The sequence below is a fragment of the Muntiacus reevesi genome, chromosome 1, assembly GCF_963930625.1.
Source record: "Muntiacus reevesi chromosome 1, mMunRee1.1, whole genome shotgun sequence".
NCBI lineage: Eukaryota > Metazoa > Chordata > Mammalia > Artiodactyla > Cervidae > Muntiacus > Muntiacus reevesi.
The window spans coordinates 29019912-29040800 of NC_089249.1; the positions used below are offsets into that span (position 1 = coordinate 29019912).

Here is a 20889-nt window from a genome sequence, read left to right on the forward strand (position 1 = left end):
ATCTTCCTGACCCAGGGATCAAACTCACATCTCTTAACATCTCCTCATTATCAGGCAGGTTCTTTACGACCAGTGCCACCTTGGATGGTGCAATCGATGGGGTTGCAAAGAGTTGGATATGACTGAAATGACTTAGCATGCATGCATGCAAGGAAGGAGGAAACCAAATATTAACCAAGCCCCTTCTATGAGCCACTTTGCAAAGTGCTATTATTTCATCTAACCTGTCCCATGACTCTGTGAGGCAGTTATGTTTTTCTCCACTTTATAGGTGAAGAAACAAAACTAAACCGTTTGTCCAAAGTCACACAGCCAGAAAGTGACAGTCAGATTCCTAACCCTAGGACTTGCAGTCGTAGGACTAAGGATAGCAAGTCCAGCTCAGAGCGTGTGTCCTGTTACCCCTTTCCTCTGGCATTCTACAAGCTGAACTAGCATTTTACAGTTTAATCAACTATTTAAATTGCCTCTGAGTTGATAAGAAGGAACCCTTGTTTTCAGGTTTGAAATGGAATAGGCTGTCTGTTTTTATGCATAATCCAGTGTTGAGTATGATTGAGCATATAATACTCGACATGTATCCCATTCTTTTAGGCCAAACTTGGAGCTTCCTACATGACTCAGTGGTAAAGAATCTGCCTGCCAATGCAGAAGCAGGAGGAGATGTGGGTTCAATCCCTGGGTCAGGAAGATCCTTTGGAGAAAGAAAAGGCAACCCACTGCAGTATTCTCGCTGGAAAATCCCATAGTTAGAGGAGCCTGACGGGCTATAGTTCATGGGGTCAGAAGAGTTGGACACAACTGAGCATGCATGCTACTTAACATTTATATGTATAAATGAAGATCAGCATTCCAAGTATCTTTTGCAAAAAATTTTTTTCAACTCCCTTTGCCTGGAGAGAATTTACAACCTCGACTTTGACAGTGGATGTAGTGTACCAAAAGAACACTGGAGTCAAAGTTCATATTGGTGCTTGTCTACTCTTTTAAACCCAGATTTTTGATGTAAACACTAAGTTGAGAGATTTTATGTAAACTAGTTCATGTGCAACGTACCATCACTTTAAAACACATTCAAACACAACATTTTCAGAGATTATGAAAATTTTATTAACAAAGAAAATCTACATTATACACACCCTCTCAAAAACAACCACCTCAAACATGTAAGATATACTTTGTTTTCTAATCACTATACCCTCAATGCCAGAAGAACAAAACCGCAGCACCAAAGTACAGACCAATGTTTTCAAAGGGACTAATTCTTTGAGATAATAAAATACTAGACAATTAGAAGAACCAATCACAGGCTCATTTCACAGGCTGAGCCACTGAGGCTTTCTCCAAATGAATGTTTCCACTGTGAGTCAGTATATGTGGCCATCCGCACTTTGTAACACTACCCTGAATACACGTACATCTAAACACATGATCGAGTTCTTTTGAGTACAGTGAGAACTGAGTCAGCAGGATTTATAGAAATGTATGGCCACACAGCAACAGTTCAGCGACAGGAGCTAGAAAATGTAAAGGTATGTGTCATGATAGGACGTGATTGTTTTTTCAAGCCAACTTTTAAGTTCATTTCTGATTATCGTTAACTGATTCATCTCTGCCCCTTGGAAACTCCCTTGGATATCCTCTATCCCACCCTTTACTAAACAGATCTATAAACATAGTCCAGATATACTGCGTGCAAGAGAGGAAGTGCAAGAAGATGAACAGATCCTGATGTCCTGGATACAAATAGAAAACACACATATAACGTGTCTCGCTGTCAGAACACACTGATGCCTGCAGCTGAAAGGTCCTTCAAAAGAGATCTAATGGAGGTTTAATTCGAGGAGGGAAAAAACTTAGGCCTGTTACTTGACTACAGTTTCCAGGGCCTGGTGTAGCTATATTTTTAGGAATGGCTCCAAGGAGCTGCCTACACAAATTTGGATGGAGCGAGGGAGGCACAGATGGTGGTCACGTGAAAGCACAGACCGATCTCGGGTGGGCTTGGTTACAAAGTCTGCATATTTAGGCTGCTGTATTCCTCCTATTTCAAGTGCTGCCAAGTCCTGGCTGTTCCCCCTCTTTTCAAAGTCTTGATTCATTTAATTCTCCTGAAGGAGGTGGGAGAGGAGGAGGATTGCGCAAATCTTACTGTTTCATGGTTTAGAAGAGACAGTCACCATCTTGGCTCCTTGTCAGATTTTAAATGTAACATTTTGCTAAGTGTAAAGCTCTGTATCTGTTCCTTTTCTGTTGCCATTACTGTAACTTCAATATTTGCAAAACACAACCTCAAAATACTTCAAGTTCAGCCCAAAGCAGTTTGTTATTCATGCAACACAATTCTCACATGTATCAATACACAGTGAGTTTGCAGCATAGAAATCTTCCTTCTTTCCTTTTTAATTTTTTTCATTTTATTTTTTATTCTTTCACTTAACAATTTTTTTTCTTTCTTTAGGGATTTCAGAATGATTCAGTCACACAATAGCAAAATCCTCATTATATATACAACATATATGTGTGTGTGATCAGTCACTCAGTCATGTCTGACTCTTTGTGACCCCATGGACTATAGCCCGCCAGGCTCCTCTATCCATGGAATTCTCCAGGCAAGAATACTGGAGTGGGTTACCATTTCCCTCTCCAAAGAATCTTCCCAACCCAGGGATTGAACCTATGTCTTCTGTGTTTCCTGAATTGGCATGCAGATCCTTTACCACTGAACCACCTGGGAAGCCCTACATCATATATATATATATATGTCTCCTGATTATTATCAAGTTTATCATTATGTCAGTTCTTACTGGCTGCATTATTTTTAAAAAAGGAAGCACATAACCTAGAGTTATTCTACCATTTGAAATACCCTGTGAGTTGCCTGTAAAGCATGGAGCACCTTAGTGTTGTGTAGGATTTAATTTTCTGATAGAAAAATTTGTAGTGTTTGCCATAAAAAAGTTTTTAAGGTATTCAGAGTGTGCTTCCAAGGGTGCCTTATTCACAGTAATTAGCATTAAAGTACTGGTTTCTTACTTTTTAAAAAAGAGCCCACAGAGTACCAGTCATTTTCTTTTGTAGGAAACTATCAAAATAAAAAATGGACTCAGTTATTGGAATTTTTTAAAAACAGGGCACAAAGTATTTTTCAGGTTGTCACCAAGAGGCTTGGTGTTGTGGTGATGTAATTTTTGTGCATGATTAAACCTCTGCTCTCAAGTCATCCACTAAGCCCCCAAATGTGCATTTTTGGCCTGAGCTAGTATGTAGGAAGGTCATTTTTAAAACAAGTCAATACATAAAAAGGTTTTAACATCTGTTAATCAAGTGTTTTATCTGGAGGGCATAATCTGTATTTACAATCCTCCAACCAACTTAATATTTCCCGGGTTTTTTTTTATATTTATAGTATGTAATGATTGACACTTCTGTCACAATCAGTGGAATTATTCAAATGCCTTTTAAGGCAAACAACGGAAATTGTTTTTTAAGGGTAGGATTTAATTATTAGTAAAATATATCTATAGGCAATGCGGAGAAGGAAGCAAATTAAGCTCAATTATTATCTTGAGTTTCTGCTTTCAACAAAGCAGCCTAATAGAGAAAGTTCTTGGGAACACTTATGCTACATGAATTTGCATCTGCGTTCCTTTCCTAAAACATTGATATTGTTCCAATTTCAATGAGAACAATAATTAGGGAGGAAAGTCTCCAACCAGAGTGTCCTTGTACTCTTAAGTAAGTCACTTCAAAACAAAACAAAACCAAAAACTACCCTCCAAGTCAATGGCCCAGTGTTCAAACAAGGACCTCAAAATATTAGTTTAAGGCTCTAGTTGTTTGTGCATACAAATCAACAATAGGATTACATATCAAATAGAGTTTCGTGAATAGAACACATCAGCATTACCTAATCTTCCTCAAAAGTACTTAGCTGCCAAGAGAGAAACTTTATAAAACATCACAAATGTGCTATTTGTATAAACATTCCCCATTACAAATGCTCTTGTTTTTATTTAAATGAGTATTTTTAACCTGAGCTATTAATAAAAAAAAAAATTTTTTTTTCTCCCTTGCAAAGTTTGGCTTTCAGAAGGAAGAATCATTGAGCCTCCTCTCTCATGAGTAATTTCTCCTAATACCGATGGTGCTACGTAAGTACAGCCAGAGCTCATTAAATAGACTTCTGAGCATCGTTATAATTAACAATTAGCTAGAAATTAGTTTTAATGATTTGTTTTAGATGACAGAATAGAAGCATAATGTAATTATTTTTAAGCCTTCTACATCAGGGAAGCCCCATTAAGAATATAGCTACCACCAACTTTCAATTATTGAGAAGCAGACAATCATCCAAAGCATTCACTAAGTCATCTGCTTACAGACCCAAACTGAGGGAGCGGAGGAGAAAGGCCGCCCCAGCCCAGGTGTTTGTAATTATTTAGCCTTTTTATAAAGTCTCTTCCTTTTCTACTCTGCTCTTTTAGGCTGTTTTCATGCCTTGGAGACATCTCTACCAGGGAAAATAGAACAGAGAGAGTCAGCCTGGCTGTTCAGTTCTCCCCTAGGTCCTGCCTCCTGCCTTCCTCTAAAGTGTAGTGACAATCACAGCAGGAAGGGTGAGGGGCTGGAGGAAGATTCTAGAAAATTTAGCAAGTGGGCCTGAAACTGTCCTAATCAAGCTGGACTAACAGGAAAGATTATATAAGTAATAGATACAAGAGTATTAAGAATAGACTCCAGACTCTAAAGGTAGATCTATACCTTTCTCTCTCTGTTCTGTGGTTTTGATTTTTTTTTTTAAACATCTCAAAGTCAATTTAAATCTTAAGAATTTATTTAAAAAAATACTATGGAAACCTGAAAAAAATGCTCTTTCATTTCCTGAAAAATAGAAAAATATTCATTTAGAATGGTGAATACTGATTACTGTCAAAAGTTTTTCTTCCTTCCTTTCCTTTCTCTTCTTTAAAAAAAAAAACCTCAGTCAGGCTGCTGTTTTCTCTTCCACCTTTGAGCAAGAATGTTAGACCTTTTGCTGCTGACCTTCGGAAGCTGTCCCGGAGCACATCCTGACACCCACATAAAAGACCTGGTACCTGTGCTTCCACATCACAAAGCAGGCCAACAAGCACACCAAGCCACAGACCAAGTTCAGAATCATCTGGATGAGGAGGAACAGTTTGAAAGTGCCAGTGATGCTGGTACAGTCGGTCACATCCCGGTACACAAAGGTCCTGCTGAGGGGCTCGGAGGCGGGCAGCTTGCACTGGCAGGAGTCGAACGCGCTTCCGCAGGTAAACTGTGCAAGCTGGGCATAGTGGTGAGCGGCGAACGCCACGGCCAACACGCAGACCGTCAGGCCAAGGGCACTCAGGACAAAGTACAAGAGCTGCAAGAAAGCAGAAGAAAGGCTTTCCAGTTACAGAGGGTGCTGGACGACTACCGCCAAAGCTAATACAGAAGACTTCTTCTCTCCTAGGGAGCTCCCCCTCCATCCTCAGAAACGTGGTGCCCAAGACATGACAATGGCTCCTTATGGACTGTTAGTGAGACTTCCTGGAAATCTGATGGTCTTCTCATTTGTCGTACAGATGGAGGGTGCTTTCATGAGTCGAGCCAACAGTTTGAGATTGATCTGGGGATGTTTGTGTGTGGGTGTAGCAGGCAGCTTAGATGAATCCCAAACACAAGAGCCATCCCTGAAGGACAAACTGTGCTTGTTTTGACCTTAATGATTGATGATATAAAGACTACAACAACATTAGAAGTGGAGAACAAGTTTCTGCGATGTAAACACTGTGTTGGCCAAAACTGGCAATGATTGGTCAGCTAACAACATGTGTTAATAAAAAAACAAGAAACTATGTCCAGTAGCTTGTGTATGTGCTAAGTTACTTCAGTCGTGTCTGACTCTTTGCAACCCCATGGACTGTAGCCCGCCAGACTCTTCTGTCCATGGGATTCTCCAGGCTAGAATACTGGAGTGGGTTGCCATTTCCTTCTCCAGGAGATCTGCCCGACCCAGGGATTGAATCCAGGTCTCTTACATCTCCTGCACTGGCAAGCGGGTTCTTTACCACTAGCATCACCTGGGAAGCATGCTTAATGGAGTGGTTGCCAAACTCTGTCCATGAATGCCAAGATCCCCAATCAGACATTGGTGAGAAAAAAAGATAAAGCTCCAGAAAGTAGGTTACTCAATGTTAGCTTCATCATCTGTAAATCTCATCTCAAGACCACCTATAACCATGTCGTTTCTGAGCATAAAAATAAGCTGTAAATGGTCACCAAGGTTCTAAACACCATTAGCCTACGTGTTAGCCTTGGAATTGAAAAGTCTGGTGAAAGTTCTAACTCTGCTATTAAAGAACCGTGGAATCCCTGAACAACTCAGACATTTACCCTAAACCTGAAATATTTTGATCATGAAATTGTGAATGTTTGTTGATGTGACTGGTATATAAATCATTTTATAGAACAAGAAATCTTCTTGTGATTGGACTTCCCTACTGGAATCCTTCCTCTTAATGGTTCAGCCTACTGAGGATCTAGGTAAGGAACAGAGTCCCCAGCTATTGGCACTGGTGTACTGAACTAAGTTCTTAGTGTAAGAGTTACACACCTATAGTCAAAAGGTGCTCATAGAGCAGTTCTGGTGAATGTGAACTCCTCAAAGGAAGATCAGGCACATCCAGTCCAGGTTCGGATTAAAGTTGATCTGAAGGAGGGGGAGGGAATCTCAAGAGGGAGGAGGGATTTATAGACACATATACATATATATATATATCTTTGAAAGTGTTAGTGGCTCAGTCGTGTCCGACTCTTTGTGACCCCATGGACTGTATAGCCCGCCAGGCTCCTCTGTCCATGGAATTCTCCAGGCAAAAGTATATATATATATGTGTATATATATATAAAATGACTGATTTCCATTGTATGGTAGAAACCAACACAACATCGTAAAGCAATTATCCTCCCATTAAAAAATTGCTCTGAAAAGATCATGCCCTCCCCCCACCTCTAAGTAAATGCAACTCAAAATAAAAATATACACGTAAGATTATAAAATACAAAAAAAAAAAAAAGATTATAAAATACATGCACATAAGTCCTACAGATAAGTGATTTTCCACACAGGGACAATTTCAAGTCTTAAATATAGAATACTTCAAAATTTATTTTTTCCTTCTTGAGTGGGGTATGTGGTGTTGGGTGTGTATGTGTGTGTGTGTGGGGTGTGTGTGTGTGTGTGTGTGTGTGTGTGTGTGTGTTTGTTGGGGCTCTGTGCATGGATCTAGCTTACTTGGATGCTTCACTGCAGACACAAGAAGAGAAAAGACCCCGGTTAAAGCCACGTGGACTTCATGTGGCTGCAGGAGCAAATAATGCAGGGGTTCTTTGGATCTTCTCAACAAAAACATCTTAAACACACACTCCTTTTTTTTCATTTCAAATCATATGAAGGATTGTCACATATAACCCACGTTTCTTCACATGTGACACAGTTTATAGAAACTTCTATCTCAGGGACATAACAAGGCTAACCTATGCACAACATGTTTAATCTCTCTTGGAGGAAGGGAACCACAAGCACACACAGTGGCACTATTTTAATAAAAATTAAGAGGAACTATTTGATTTGTAATATTGAATGCATGGCCTTGGTTCTGCCTGTCTCCCCAAATTTTCAGTGGGCATATTTTCTACAAAAATAGGTTAAAAAGTATGGATTTATTTTGTGGGGTCATTGAGGCAGAATATCTGAAACATTGTGGGTTGTTTTGAAATATTCAGGCTTGACAACTGACTTCAAACCCTTGATGCCAAGGACCAGACTAACTCGTGCTGGCCACGTGGCGTGTACCTGCTGCTGAAAGCTGCGTCTCCAGGGCAGGCGCAGGGGACTGGGAACAAATGGCTCTGAGAACATGGATACAGCAAAGACTCTACCAGCAGAGAAGGCTTAAATTAAAGGAATAATTTCCTACCTGAGAGTCATCTGCTTCTTTAGAAAGGCCCCAACTAGAGTATTCTTTACACATTTTATTGTCATCAATGGATGGCACTAAGGAAGTCTTGTCAAAACACCGCCCCCCCCACACACATATATCCTTAGAGAATTTCTAGAGCATCCACTGATGCATTATCTTGAAACAATGACAATAATCCCTTAGTCTTGATCTGTAAGTTAGTCAAATTGTTGCAAAAAAAAAAAATATGTTCTTATAACCATTATGAAAATCCATTTGCTGAAATGAGAGTTTTGTCTCTTTTTAAAAGAGAATTTTTTGGCCTAAAGATCAAAAGGTTTGCCAAGACATTTAGCAAGTGCGCAGCAGGGCTGGATGAGGATTCCAGGCATGTGCTGGGGAGCCAGACAGCCTGGGTTAGAATCCTGGTTCTCCCCCCTTAACTATGAACCTTGGGCAAATTAATCAATCCCATGTGTCCCTCTGCTTCTTCATCTAACACTGGCTTCACAGCATGACTCTAAGGATCCAAAGAGTTGATATATGTACAGGGCTTAGAACAGTGACTGGTACGCAGTAGCACTATTTAAGTATGTGTGAAATAAACACATTAGCAGACGCGGAAAGAGCTGCCTGTTCTCAGGACTTTCAGGATATCAATCCTACTGACTTCGTCTTCTATGTCATGTGAGAGTAACAACACATACTTGGCTTGTATAAAAGATGTAAATATTTACACAAATACGGAGTAATCTCTCAGTTTTAACCGAGAACTGAACTGAACTGAATCGAGTATCTTAAATATGCTAAAAGCCTCAAGAGCACCAATGAAAGCCATGCCCCTCCGCTCCTTTAAATAAGAATACATTTTCATTGGTGCACTAGCTCACACATGGTGATTCTGCTTCTCCCACTGCAGAAAAGCATCGGGCCAAGTAAACAAGAGTGAGCCACAGCATCAAGTTTCTTCTCCATTTCAACACATAAATATAGACTTGATCGGCCAAAACCTATGGGCCACTTCTGCAGCGCTATAGCATTTTTCCTTCGCGGCTTTCAACTCAGCCGACAGCAACAAGCTTCTGGGTCAGAATCTGTAATTTAAAATCAAGTGGCTGGTTTTACCTACAAGGCACAAATAAACTATCAATGAAAGTGTTTACGATGACCTTGGGAATGCCAGCAAATATATCTTGCTAGCAGCGCGGCTCCGGCCGCATCTGTCTTGCGGGTGACAGGCCGGCGGCCGGCGCAGGGCAGCGGGCGGAGGCGGGCGCCCCCTGCACTTATGTAACCGCGGCCCCGCGCTCGCCGCCTCTAATTGGTACCCGGCCGCCGCTTCAGCGTTCAGTTACTTCGGGAGGAGGGCGGTTCGGCTTCAATTTAAGTATCCTCCGGGTGGCAGGCAGGGTAAGGCCCCTCTGCTCCTCGATGGGCAGGGGGAAACGGCGGCAGCCCGGGGGCCTCCTGGAGGGCGGTGGGTACCGGGCCATTGCGCCTCCAATACCCTCGTGGGGAAATGTGCCTCCCGAGTGTTTCCGCAGGCACATGAACCGGACACGATTCTGAAAACCATCAAGGTGAGCCCCGAGAAAATAGAGCCACGAGAACAGGCAGGAGGCCCAATCCATGGCCGGATGGCCCCCCAAGCCCAGGAGCAGAGTCCAGGGAGAAGAATGGAAGGATGCTCACAGGGCCTGCCAAAGGGCCGCCGGAAAAGATTGTGCTAGCTTGAGATGAAAAGACAGGCTGCTGTGGCTATTGTCTGTAAGGAAAAGGGGAGGGCTGTGTGTGTGTGTGGGTGTGTGTGTGTGTGTGTGTGTGTGTGTGCGCGCGCGCTGCACAGAGGCGCTGTCATCACCCTCGGAGGATGGCTTGTGCTGCCTATCTGGGCGTTCAACACAAGGAAATAAATTCTCTCCAAAGTGTGGCCAGGATATCAATCACTAAAATGGTTTTGCTAATGAGAAACACCGCAGGAAGGTGCGTTTCATCCCCTCTCCTCTAAACAATGTGAGAAGCCCAGGGTAGTGTGGCTGTAACCTGTCTTGACTTTGGAAAACCGGGAGATTGACTGAAGCTCACTTTCGACCTGAAGATAACATAGCGGGCATCTTAGAGAGCTGAAAACTAGCATCATTAAAGGTCACATTCAGGAGAAGAGCAAGTGTCTCTGTATTTGTCAATGTCTGTCACAGGTGGGAAAAAAAAGATAGCTAATGAGATCTTCCTAGTGGGGACTTCTCAACCTGGCAGACACTAGCAATGCCTTTTTTATTTATTTGTCCTTACTCCTTAAGTGAAAACATTTAGGCTTTAGGGGCCTCTGTGAAAATGATGCTGTTGCCTCTACTGTCTCCTGAGATCATGGGGGAGAGGGAGATGACGGTGTTTCACAGAAATTGATGAACCTAGTTTAGAGCCCTTTTAACCTGATGAGTGACATTCACATGGTTTAACATATCATTTCTTACTAGGCTTTCTGGCTTTGAAAAAAACCATTACTAAGCCCTGCAGTTTATGCAGACTTCTACTCAAAAAGTAAACAGGGATGATGTCTGCTTAGTCTGGCCTTCTTTAAGGAACACCCCCAGACAGAAAAAGTAAAATTTCCATGTGAGGCATATCCACCAAAATTCTATCACTTTTTAAAATAGCATGCATTCAATTTTTAAATTGGAAAAGTTACATCTAACTATTGGAGAACACCTCAAAATTAAAGAAAAAACCTACCAAAATGTATCTATAATCCCACCACTCAGAGAAACTATTTTTTTCTCTGTACATAAGAGCTATTTTTTTATTTTTGTATGATCATACCATATATTTTGTTTTTTTTTTTTTTTTGCTAGTCAAAATAATTTGAATATTTCTTCACTAGTTATTCTTTTACAGTGTGACTTAAATATGTATACATATATGTATGTATCAGCACACTGTTTTTTATGTCAATATACTAGAATATACTGACATCTTATTTTCTTCATTTTTATAATTTCCAAATGATATAGTTAACTTACTCTTATGCCTTATGCTTTCTTATTTTAGTGAACAAAAGCGTATCCAGTTTTTATGTGTTTTCTTGTAGAAGAAAAGTAAACAATGTGAGTGGACCCCCCCCCCCAAGAAAAAAAACAACCACCACCACCACCATTACAGAAAGCTTTTTGTTCTCTGCTGCAGGAGTTGAAAGAGAATGTAGGAATTGAATTTCTACTAACTCTGATGGCTGAGTGGGGTGTTTATCTCCCTAAACTCTGAAAGGGTGTGTCTGTGTTTCCCTTTGGAGCAGATTCTACTGTGCAGTGAAAATGCTGTGTACTTGAACTGGCTCCAACCAAATGCACCGTCTCTAACAGGAAAAAGACACACACAGGAAAGACACACACATATGCTACACCAAGCATATCCCAGTCTCCCACCTTTGCCCTCAGACTCTTGGCACAGATCATTTGGGTGCACCCGATATACTTGCCTCTGTCTCAGTGATCCCACCTACAAGCGGAAATGCACTTAGACTGTTTCATTATTAAAGCATTCTAAAAAAAAAAGAAAGAAAGAAAAAAAAAAAAAAGAAAAAAAAACCCAAATGGGAAAGTGGGCACTGATCTAAGACATCTTTTCCTTAGCCAAGTGTTTTGTTGAGCTGACGAATTTTCGATATTCCTTTTAAGGGCATTGGAGGACAGACTTCATGTGCTCTGGGCAAATCCAGTTCATGGAAATTAAGACTTACCAAAAAAAAAAAAAAAGAAGAAAAATCTGCATTACCTCTGGGGACTGGATGAATGTCCTCCTAAAACATTTTTTGGCCTGCCTAAAAATCCAATTTCTAGAATAATCAGATATGCAACCCCTTAAAAAGTCCTCCTTGCTTTTGTACTCATGTTTCTTTCTATGTGACGATAAAAGAGAAAGAAAAATGACAGCTTACTTTCATGGCAAACTGGATACATGTCCGTTCGTCAACTTGATAGGAGACGCAAAGCATAAACAAACCGAGATAGGCCACCAAGCAGACCTGCAACCAAGAACAAGGATGAAAGGATGTTATCAGGGCAAGCTTTCTAATGACATCAATCTCTGTGTCTTTCACCAGTAACATGCTTGTTATCAAGGTGCTCATTTCATTTGCTTATCTTTATGGGATATTTTTCCTCAGCTTGTGGAATGGAGTATTCAAAATAGGAAAGTCAATTTATTTCAATTTAGCCAGTATTTATTAAGCCCTTTTGATGTGCCAGGAGCTATGCAAGGTCCTTCAATGCATACGATGATGAACAAAACTTCCTCAACCTTGGGAGCTGTATAGTCCAGGCCAGGCCACAATAAGTGCGCACACTATTCTAAGGCAGGGCATTCTGTGTCAAATGCTATTCAGAGAAGTACAAAAAGAGGAAAAAAACAACATTGAGTTGGGCAATTAAAAAAGCCTTTGCTAAAGAGGTGGATTTGAAATGGTTCTTGAAAGGGATGATGATAATAGTAATGATCACTAACGGTCACTGGATACTTACTTTGTGGCTGGGGCTCTTCTAAGAGCTTTGTGTGGATTTCTTCATGTAATCAGGACAAAACCCTATGAAGTAGGTGCTATTATGATCCCTGTATTATAACTGAGGAAACAGAAGCACAAAGCCAGTAAATGCTGGAACCAGCCCTCAAATCAGGTAGCTTGGGTGAAACAGTATGGGCAACGGCACAGATATAGTTCTTTGTGCTATACAGTAGGTCTGTGTTGTTTACCTATTTTATATATAGTATTTATCTGCTAATCCCAAACTTCTAATTTATCTCCCTCCTCAGACAGTAAAGAATCTGCCTGCAATGCAGGAGACCCGGGTGCAATCCCTGGGTCAGGAAGATCCCCTGAAGAAGGAAATGGCAACCCACTCCAGTATTCTTGCCTGCAAAATCCCATAAGCATGGACCTAGAGATTATCACATTAAGTGAAGTCATAAACATGTGTGTGGATAGTGCTCAGTTGTGTCCGACTCTTTGCGACTCCACGGACCAGCCAGGCTCCACTGTCCATATAATTTTCCAGGCAAGAAAGCACAGATGCAGGAGTGTGTGTGGAAAGAAGGGTAAACATGTATCCACAGTGGAAATAACAAAATATAGAGCAGGAAAGGTAGGTGGAAAATCTGGGAAGGTAGAACTGATTTAGGAAAGAGTGGGACTCCCTTGAGCACTTTTGATCAGGAGAATGACATTTCTCAAGACCTGTTTCAGGAAAATGAGCAGTGGGTGTTGGGTGGTTTGGTGGTGAAAACATCAGAATCTTGTTTTACTAATCTAAAAGCAGGATTAATCCATCCAGTGGGTGGTGGACAAAGTCAGAGAAAGAGGTGAGAGGAAAGGTGAAGTGAAAGTAAAATCTATACATCTTGACTATTGTGTGACTGATGGGTGGACAGTGGAATGGGAGAAATAGCTATCTTCAAGCTCTTGAGTGTCAGCGATGGAAAAAGTGGGGCTGCAGCTGACAGAAAGAAGGGTGCAAGAGACATGGCAGCTTATAAAACATAATCAATGTTTAAAACAATTTTTAAAATCAAAGGACAGTTAATTTATAATGTTGTGTTAGCTTCAGATGTCACACACACACACATATATATATATATTTCTTTCTTAGGTTCTTTTCTATCATAGGTTATTTTTTTTTTTTCATAAGTCATCTTTTTTTATTTTATTTTATTTTATTAGTTGGAGGCCAATTACTTCACAACATTTCAGTGGGTTTTGTCATACATTGACACGAATCAGCCATTGAGTTACACATATTCCCCATCCCGATCCCCCCTCCCACCTCCCTCTCCACCCGACTCCTCTGGGTCCTCCCAGTGCACCAGGCCCGAGCACTTGTCTCATGCATCCCACCTGGGCTAGTGATCTGATTCACCATAGATAATATACATGCTGTTCTTTTGAAACATCCCACCCTCACGTTCTCCCCCAGAGTTCAAAAGTTTGTTCTGTACTTCTGTGTTTCTTTTTCTGTTTTGCATATAGGGTTATCGTTACCATCTTTCTAAATTCCGTATATATGTGTTAGTATGCTGTAATGTTCTTTATCTTTCTGGCTTACTTCACTCTGTATAATGGGCTCCAGTTTCGTCCATCTCATTAGAACTGATTCAAATGAATTCTTTTTAACGGCTGAGTAATATTCCATGGTGTATATGTACCACAGCTTCCTTATCCATTCATCTGCGGATGGGCATCTAGGCTGCTTCCATGTCCTGGCTATTATAGACAGTGCTGCGATGAACATTGGGGTGCACGTGTCTCTTTCAGATCTGGTTTCCTCGGTGTGTATGCCCAGAAGTGGGATTGCTGGGTCATATGGCAGTTCTATTTCCAGTTTTTTAAGAAATCTCCACACTGTTTTCCATAGTGGCTGTACTAGCATAGGTTATTATAAGACACTAAATATAGTTCTTTGTGCTATATAGTAGGTCCTTGTTATTTACCTATTTTATATATAGTGTTTATTTGCTAATACCAAACTCCTAATTTATTTCCCTCCTTAGACAGTAAAGAATCTGCTTGCAATGCAGGAGACCCGGGTACAATCCCTGGGTCAGGAATATCCCCTGGAGAAGGAAATGGCAACCCACTCCAGTATTCTTGCCTGGAAAATCCCATGAGCAAAGAAGCCTGGCAGGCTACCGTTCAAGGAGTCACAAAGAGTCGGACATGACTGAGCAAGTAACACTTTCACTATATATATATTTATATTTCTTTTTAAGGTTCTTTTCCATTATAGGTTATTACAAGACACTGTATATAGTTCCCTGTGCTATACAGTCTTTCTTGTTTATCTATTTTATATATAGTAGTTTGTATCTGCTAATCCCAAACTCCGAATTTATCTCCCCCTCCACCCCCACTATCCCCTCTGGTAACTGTAAATTTGTTTTCTAGGTCTGTGAGTTTATTTCTGATTTGTAAATAAGGTCATTTATATCATTTCTTAAGAGCCCATATATAAGTGCTATCATATGATATTTTGCTTTTTCTGACGTCACTTAATGTGATGATCTCTAGGTCCATCCATGTTGTTGCAAATGGCATTATTTGTTTCTATGGCTGAATAATGTTCTGAAGAAGAGACTAATTTGAAAAGGTATGAACTCCAGAGTTCATAGCAGCACTATTTACAGCGGCCAAGACATGGAAGCAACCTTAGTGCCCATCAACAGATGAGTGGATAAAGAGGACGTGGCACATTAAACATGTGTGTGTGGATAGTGCTCAGCTGTGTCCGACTCTTTGCGGCCCCACGGACCAGCCAGGCTCCACTGTCCATATAATTTTCCAGGCAAGAAGACTGGAGTGGGTTGCCATTTCCTACTCCAGGGACTCTTCCCAATTCAGGGATCGAACCCACATCTCTTGTGTCTCCTGCATTGGCAGCAGGTTCTTTACCACGGTGCCACCTGGGCTTCCTGACATAAAACACACTCGATCTGATTTCCTTTTTAGTGCATTAGAGTTTCCTAAACTCTGATTCAGAGTTTCTAATCAAAGCATAGCTATTCACACTCAACTTTGGAAACCTTAAAATGTTGCTAAGTCTACTTTAGGATGGAAAACATAAGCAACCAAACTGCATTTTCCGATAAGCACAGTGTTCCTAGAGACAAAGCTGGAAGTGTGGCTGAGAGTTGCCAGCAAGTCATCGAATGGCTGGTTTGGCGATATCATAACTCCTACCCACCAGGGCCAGCTTTGAACCTCAGACCATCTCTGTTAGAGCAGTAGATCTATTTATTTACAAAGCCCACAGAGCATTGTAAAGTAGCACCTCTATTCCATTCTCCCTTGGATTACAAAATCAGGAAGTATCTTGCACCCTCACAGGTCCCCAAGTTGAGAGTTGGTCAGGTTTCCACTGAAGCCAAAGCCAAGCCTTTGAGTACAAGCTGTTTTCAGGGTTTTCTGCCATTAGGACAGGCTGATGGTTAAAGAACAGAGATGACATTTCTGGTGGAGAGATAGAGTGTGGGTTGGAGAGGTTTGGGTAGAAAATAAAGCAGATAGAACCCAGAAAGGCAGCTTTTCAGCAGAGCACTGACAAATGTGGAGGTAATGATACAGAAATTATTCGTGTAGTCCACAATGTGGCTGTATTTTCACTGAGGCATGAAGTTCTTTTTCAAAGTTTGTTTTAAAAATCTATCTAGGAAGGGAGGTTCAAGAGAGAGGGAACATATGTACATCTATGGCTAATTCATGTTGATGTATGGCAGAAATCGAATCAATTTTATAATGCAATTATCCTTCCATTAAAAATAAATTTTAAAAATATATAAATATATCTAATTGAAGTGTAAATTTGATAAGGAGAAGGAAATGGCCACCCACTGCAGTGTTCTTGCCTGGAGAACCCCAGGGACGGTGGAGCCTGGTGGGCTGCCGTCTATGGGGTCGCACAGAGTCGGACACGACTGAAGCGACTTAGCAGCAGCAGCAGCATAGGGGCTTACCATGTATTTTTCAAATTAAGAATCTACAGAACTGAAACAATGGAAGAAAGCCCTTTTCTTGTTTATTGGCCACAGGCCCAATGGAGACTTTTAAACTTGCTTCCGTGGGGACTGTCAGGCCCTAAGCACGTGTCTGGGCTCCTTTGTTAACATCTGTCCACAGTGCACAGAGTCAGGCTCTGTCCCACGTAACTGCTTTTATCCCTAGCGGCTGCTGGGAAGCTGGCAACTGCCAAGACTCTCCCCTTTGTCTGTAGGAGAGACACGTTCCAACAATCAAGCCTAACTGACCCGTATCTTAAAAATCTAACTCTGCCTTCCTTGCACAATTTTTTCGACTTCAGTAATATCTCCTTCTGTGAAGCCTTAATTTAGCTGGTTTCCAGCCAGAAGTAGCACAGGAACACATACCCTCACTCTAGAGTATTTCATTTAGTCATTCGAGAGAAGTATTTTTTTGAGGCCAGACTTTGCTCAATATCTCCAGGAACTGGGTGGTTAAAAAAAGTTTCAGCCTTCAAGGAGTCCAGTGGGGAAAGAGAGTGAAGTTACAATACCATGTCAGTACTAGACCGTGTCTGCTGTAATACACAGAAGGGGTGATTAATCTGCAAGTAACTTGAAGAAACTTCCTGGAAGATGGATTTTAAAAGGTAAGCAGAAATCAAGCAGAAGGATGTGAGGAAGGGTAGAGAGAGTACTAGCAGGTACAAAAGCATGGAGAAATGCAGAGTAAACAGTTGAGGACTCTAGTCCCAGTGCAGAGGATGGAAGAAGAAAAAGCAAAAGATGAGCTTGCAGAGATGGACAGGAAGTAGGTCACAAAGGACTCTTATTTCAGTCTAGGACATTTGAAGCAAAGGAGTTATGTGATTGACTTTGCCTTTTAGAATGGTGTTTCTGGCTGTGAAGAATGGATTAGGGGAGGAAGACCAGCTAGAAAGTTGTTCTCATCCACAGAGCAATGCAGCGTGCCTGAGTTCAGGTAACTGAGAGAAAGTAGGTGTGTCTGAGAGATGTGAAGGAAGCAGAATTTAGGGCTCTGAGAACTAATTAGATGTGAGGGCTGAAGGAGACGGAGGGATCCGTGAGGTACTCAGTTACTGGCATGAGCTGCCAGATGGATGGAGTTCACATTTAATAAGTCACGTTTAATAAGAGGAAAAGCAGTGGGAACTGAAACCAGTGAAGCGCATATGAACTCAAAGGTCAGTCACATGGGCCTAGAACTCAGGAAAGAGGTCTGAGCTGAAGATAAGCCCTTGAGGCAATGGAAACCATCAGAAATGCTGTTTCACCCAGAGACAGTCTAGGGAAAACAAAAAAGAGCCAAAGAAGTTACCCAGTTATGAAGAACCTTTGGATAATTTGAAGAGAAAGCACCTCAAATACACTTCTTATAACTTTGGTTGTACCCCATGACATGTCTAAATACTATGAAAATGAGCATCCTTTTGGATTTTTGAAAGTTTCAGCTTCTATGTCCTAGTATAGGTTATTTGCTCTAAAGCCTGGATCAATCCAACATATTTTAACTTCTTGGCTCAATTGGCTCCGGAAGGAGAGTGAGGGAGTTAATTTTCTCACCTACAGCTCTGCATATTAGAACAATACTTCTTTTTTTTAATGTTTGTCCAAATTGTTTTAGATAAATGTTAAAAGACAAAATATTATAGATACAATTGAAACCATTATTACCCTCCCAGTCCCAAAGATGAACACTATCCTGAGGTTGATCTGCAACTTTCCTAATAATTTTTCCATTAATTACATACATAACCCTTAATTACATACATCTCCATAACAAAACATAGTATCATATTACTTCTTAAATTTGTGTAAGCCTTACCGTACTATAGTATGCTTTTGTAACTTGCTTTTAAATTTATTCATTTTTAATTTAAGTATAATTGCTTCACAGTATTATGTTGGTTTCTACCAAACATCAGTATGAATCAGTCATAGACAACAATACTTCTTTATCAGAGAGTTCATTGGAGTTTAGAATGCAAGAAACTTATAGAAAAGTAGTATTTATTGAATTGCTGTTGTTCAGTTGCCAAGTCATGTCCGACTCTTTGTGACCCCGTAGACTGCAGTACTCCAAGCTTCCCAGTCCTTCACCATCTCCTGGAGTTTGCTTAGATTCATGTCCATGAGTCAGTGATGCTATCTAACCATCTTATACCCCACCACCCTCTTCTCCTTTTAGCTTCAATCTTTCCCAGCATCAGGGTCTTTTCTAATGAGTTGGCTCTTCCCAACAGGTAGCCAAAGTATTGGAGCTTCAGCTTCAGCATCAGTCCTTCCAGTGAATATTCAGGGTTGATTTCCTTTAGGATTTATTGAATAGTTAAAGCTGAAGGCTTTATGACCACAGGGAGCAGAGCAGATTTCTCATACCAGACCAAGGGTCTTGTTTCCTGAGCTGGCAGGACCTGGGCATGCCAGGAAGACAGGGTGTTCTGGCTTCCCAAGGTGGGGAAGGGCGAGTTCTTGTTCATGAGCAGTGACACTCGCCAGGTCTCTCTGTAACAACATTCTTGGATTCTGGGCAAGGGCTTCCATTAGATATAGTGAAGCCCATGGAACAGGAAAAAGGCAGTTATGTAAGATTTTCAAGAAGGCATCCATTGGACCAGGAGCAGACAGGTGGTATCACTGAACAAAATCAGACGGCACCTGGGTGGCAACGACAAAACTAGTGCTGAGGGGTTAGCCTCGAAGAACTTGTTAAGATCTAGTTCAAATACAGATGGATAATTACGTTGATAGGAAAAGCTTGAAAGAACTTTGTAATGAATAAAGAAAAAAGCCATCATTTAAAACCTATTCTTGGGGTGCGTGTTTCTGCAGTCTGTTTAGCAAGAAGAGAAAACCTAAGTCCTGAATTTCACATTCTAAAGAGCTTCTTTGCTCAGAGTGAAGACTGCATCGTCTCTAGTGAGTTCGAAAGTTAAGCAGAGTTGAAATGTTCTCTGAATCTTAAGAGTTAGAAAGTTAAGCAGAGTTGAAATGGTCTCTGAATCTTAAATCCATGTCCTGAGTCTTGTCACTCTTGGTCTTTGTTTGTGTTATTTGGCCTGTTGTACCTGCAGTAGTGCGTTTTGAGCTGGCTTATTATGAATAAAGAGTGAAAGCTGCACGCAGGGTCTTGCAGATTTACCTACATATCATTTTTTTTCCTTTTCATTTTGACATAGCAAGAAGGTATCACCCTAAAACATTTTGTGAGAATGTGAATTACTGGTATTTACTTCGCTCCGTGTCATATTTATATTCTGGTCTTGTGACATTCACACAACCTCCAATTTATTTGTTTTCTTCTTTTTGTTGTCGACAGAGCTGCCTGACAGGGCTATCTGGGGAATATAACCTCCCCTGTCAAATGCCTTTCAAGGTTTCTCTCCTCCTTTCATTCCCCCTTTCATTTGTGTACCTGAAATGTGATTCTATTTCTGTAAGTTAATCAACGTTCACCCTTGTATTTAAAGTACTTTAATTCAGTCAATAGAGTAACAAAATGAACTCTCTTCTCATGTTTGCACAGCCAAAATGATCAACAAGAGATGGCACAGAACTATAAATGTTTCTCTGGATATTTCTTAAGAGAATTTCTATGGATTTTCACCTATTTAGTAGAATTTAAGGTAGTGTATCAGAAATAATTTGTAACAAATGATAGATATATTGCAATCTGTCAAATGAAGCAGTCTCAAAAGAATTGCTTATGAATACATAGCTTATCAGAGACAAATAATATACAAGAGGACATGTCATGAGAATCTATTAAAAGATGTATATTGGATCAAGATTTCAGAATAATGGGATAGAATATTTTAGCAGAGCTTAAGCATTTTTACTAGATTCTCATTGCAACTGCCTCTGGTAAGAGGTAACCACAATCTAAGCTAGTGATTCAGAGTTACTTGGAGGACTTGGTGAAAATTCCTTTATCTCCAGAATTTCTGATCCAATAGGTCTGGGGCAGAGACCGAAAACTTGCATTTCTAACAAATAAGACCACACTTTGAGAACCACTGCCTGCCCGCTAAGTCGCTTCAGTCGTGTCCAACTCTTTGCAACCCAATGGACTGGAGCCCACCAGGCTCCTCTGTCCATGGGATTCTCCAGGGAAGAATACTAGAGTGGGTTGCCATGCCCTCCTCCAGGGGATCTTTCCAACCCAGGGATGGAAACCCCATCTCCTGAATTGCAGGAGGATTCTTTACTGCTGCGCCACCAGGGAAGCCCTGAGAACCACTAGTCTAAGCTAAAAATGTACTTTCTAAATGCTGATGCCCAGTATGGGGTTTATCTGAACGGTTAGGGGTTAGAAGTGATACACTGACTTGTGGAGTTTCCTACAGAAGAGTTGTTTATTACCAGTAGTAATGAGATGTAACAATAGTTTCCCTAT

General features: G+C 40.9%; 1 protein-coding gene across 1 annotated transcript in view; it reads right to left on the bottom strand.

The window, feature by feature from the left end:
• Window positions 1-1086: 1086 nt before the first annotated feature.
• The window catches only part of SSPN (sarcospan), a 44262-nt gene continuing 24459 nt past the window's right edge, over window positions 1087-20889 (bottom strand). Inside the window, exons 2-3 of the mRNA XM_065940069.1 lie at window positions 11908-11994; window positions 1087-5392 (exon numbers count right to left, since the gene is read on the bottom strand). Of these exons, the coding sequence (XP_065796141.1) occupies window positions 5027-5392; window positions 11908-11994 (453 nt within the window). The 3' untranslated portion in view covers window positions 1087-5026. The remainder of the gene's footprint in view (window positions 5393-11907; window positions 11995-20889) is intronic.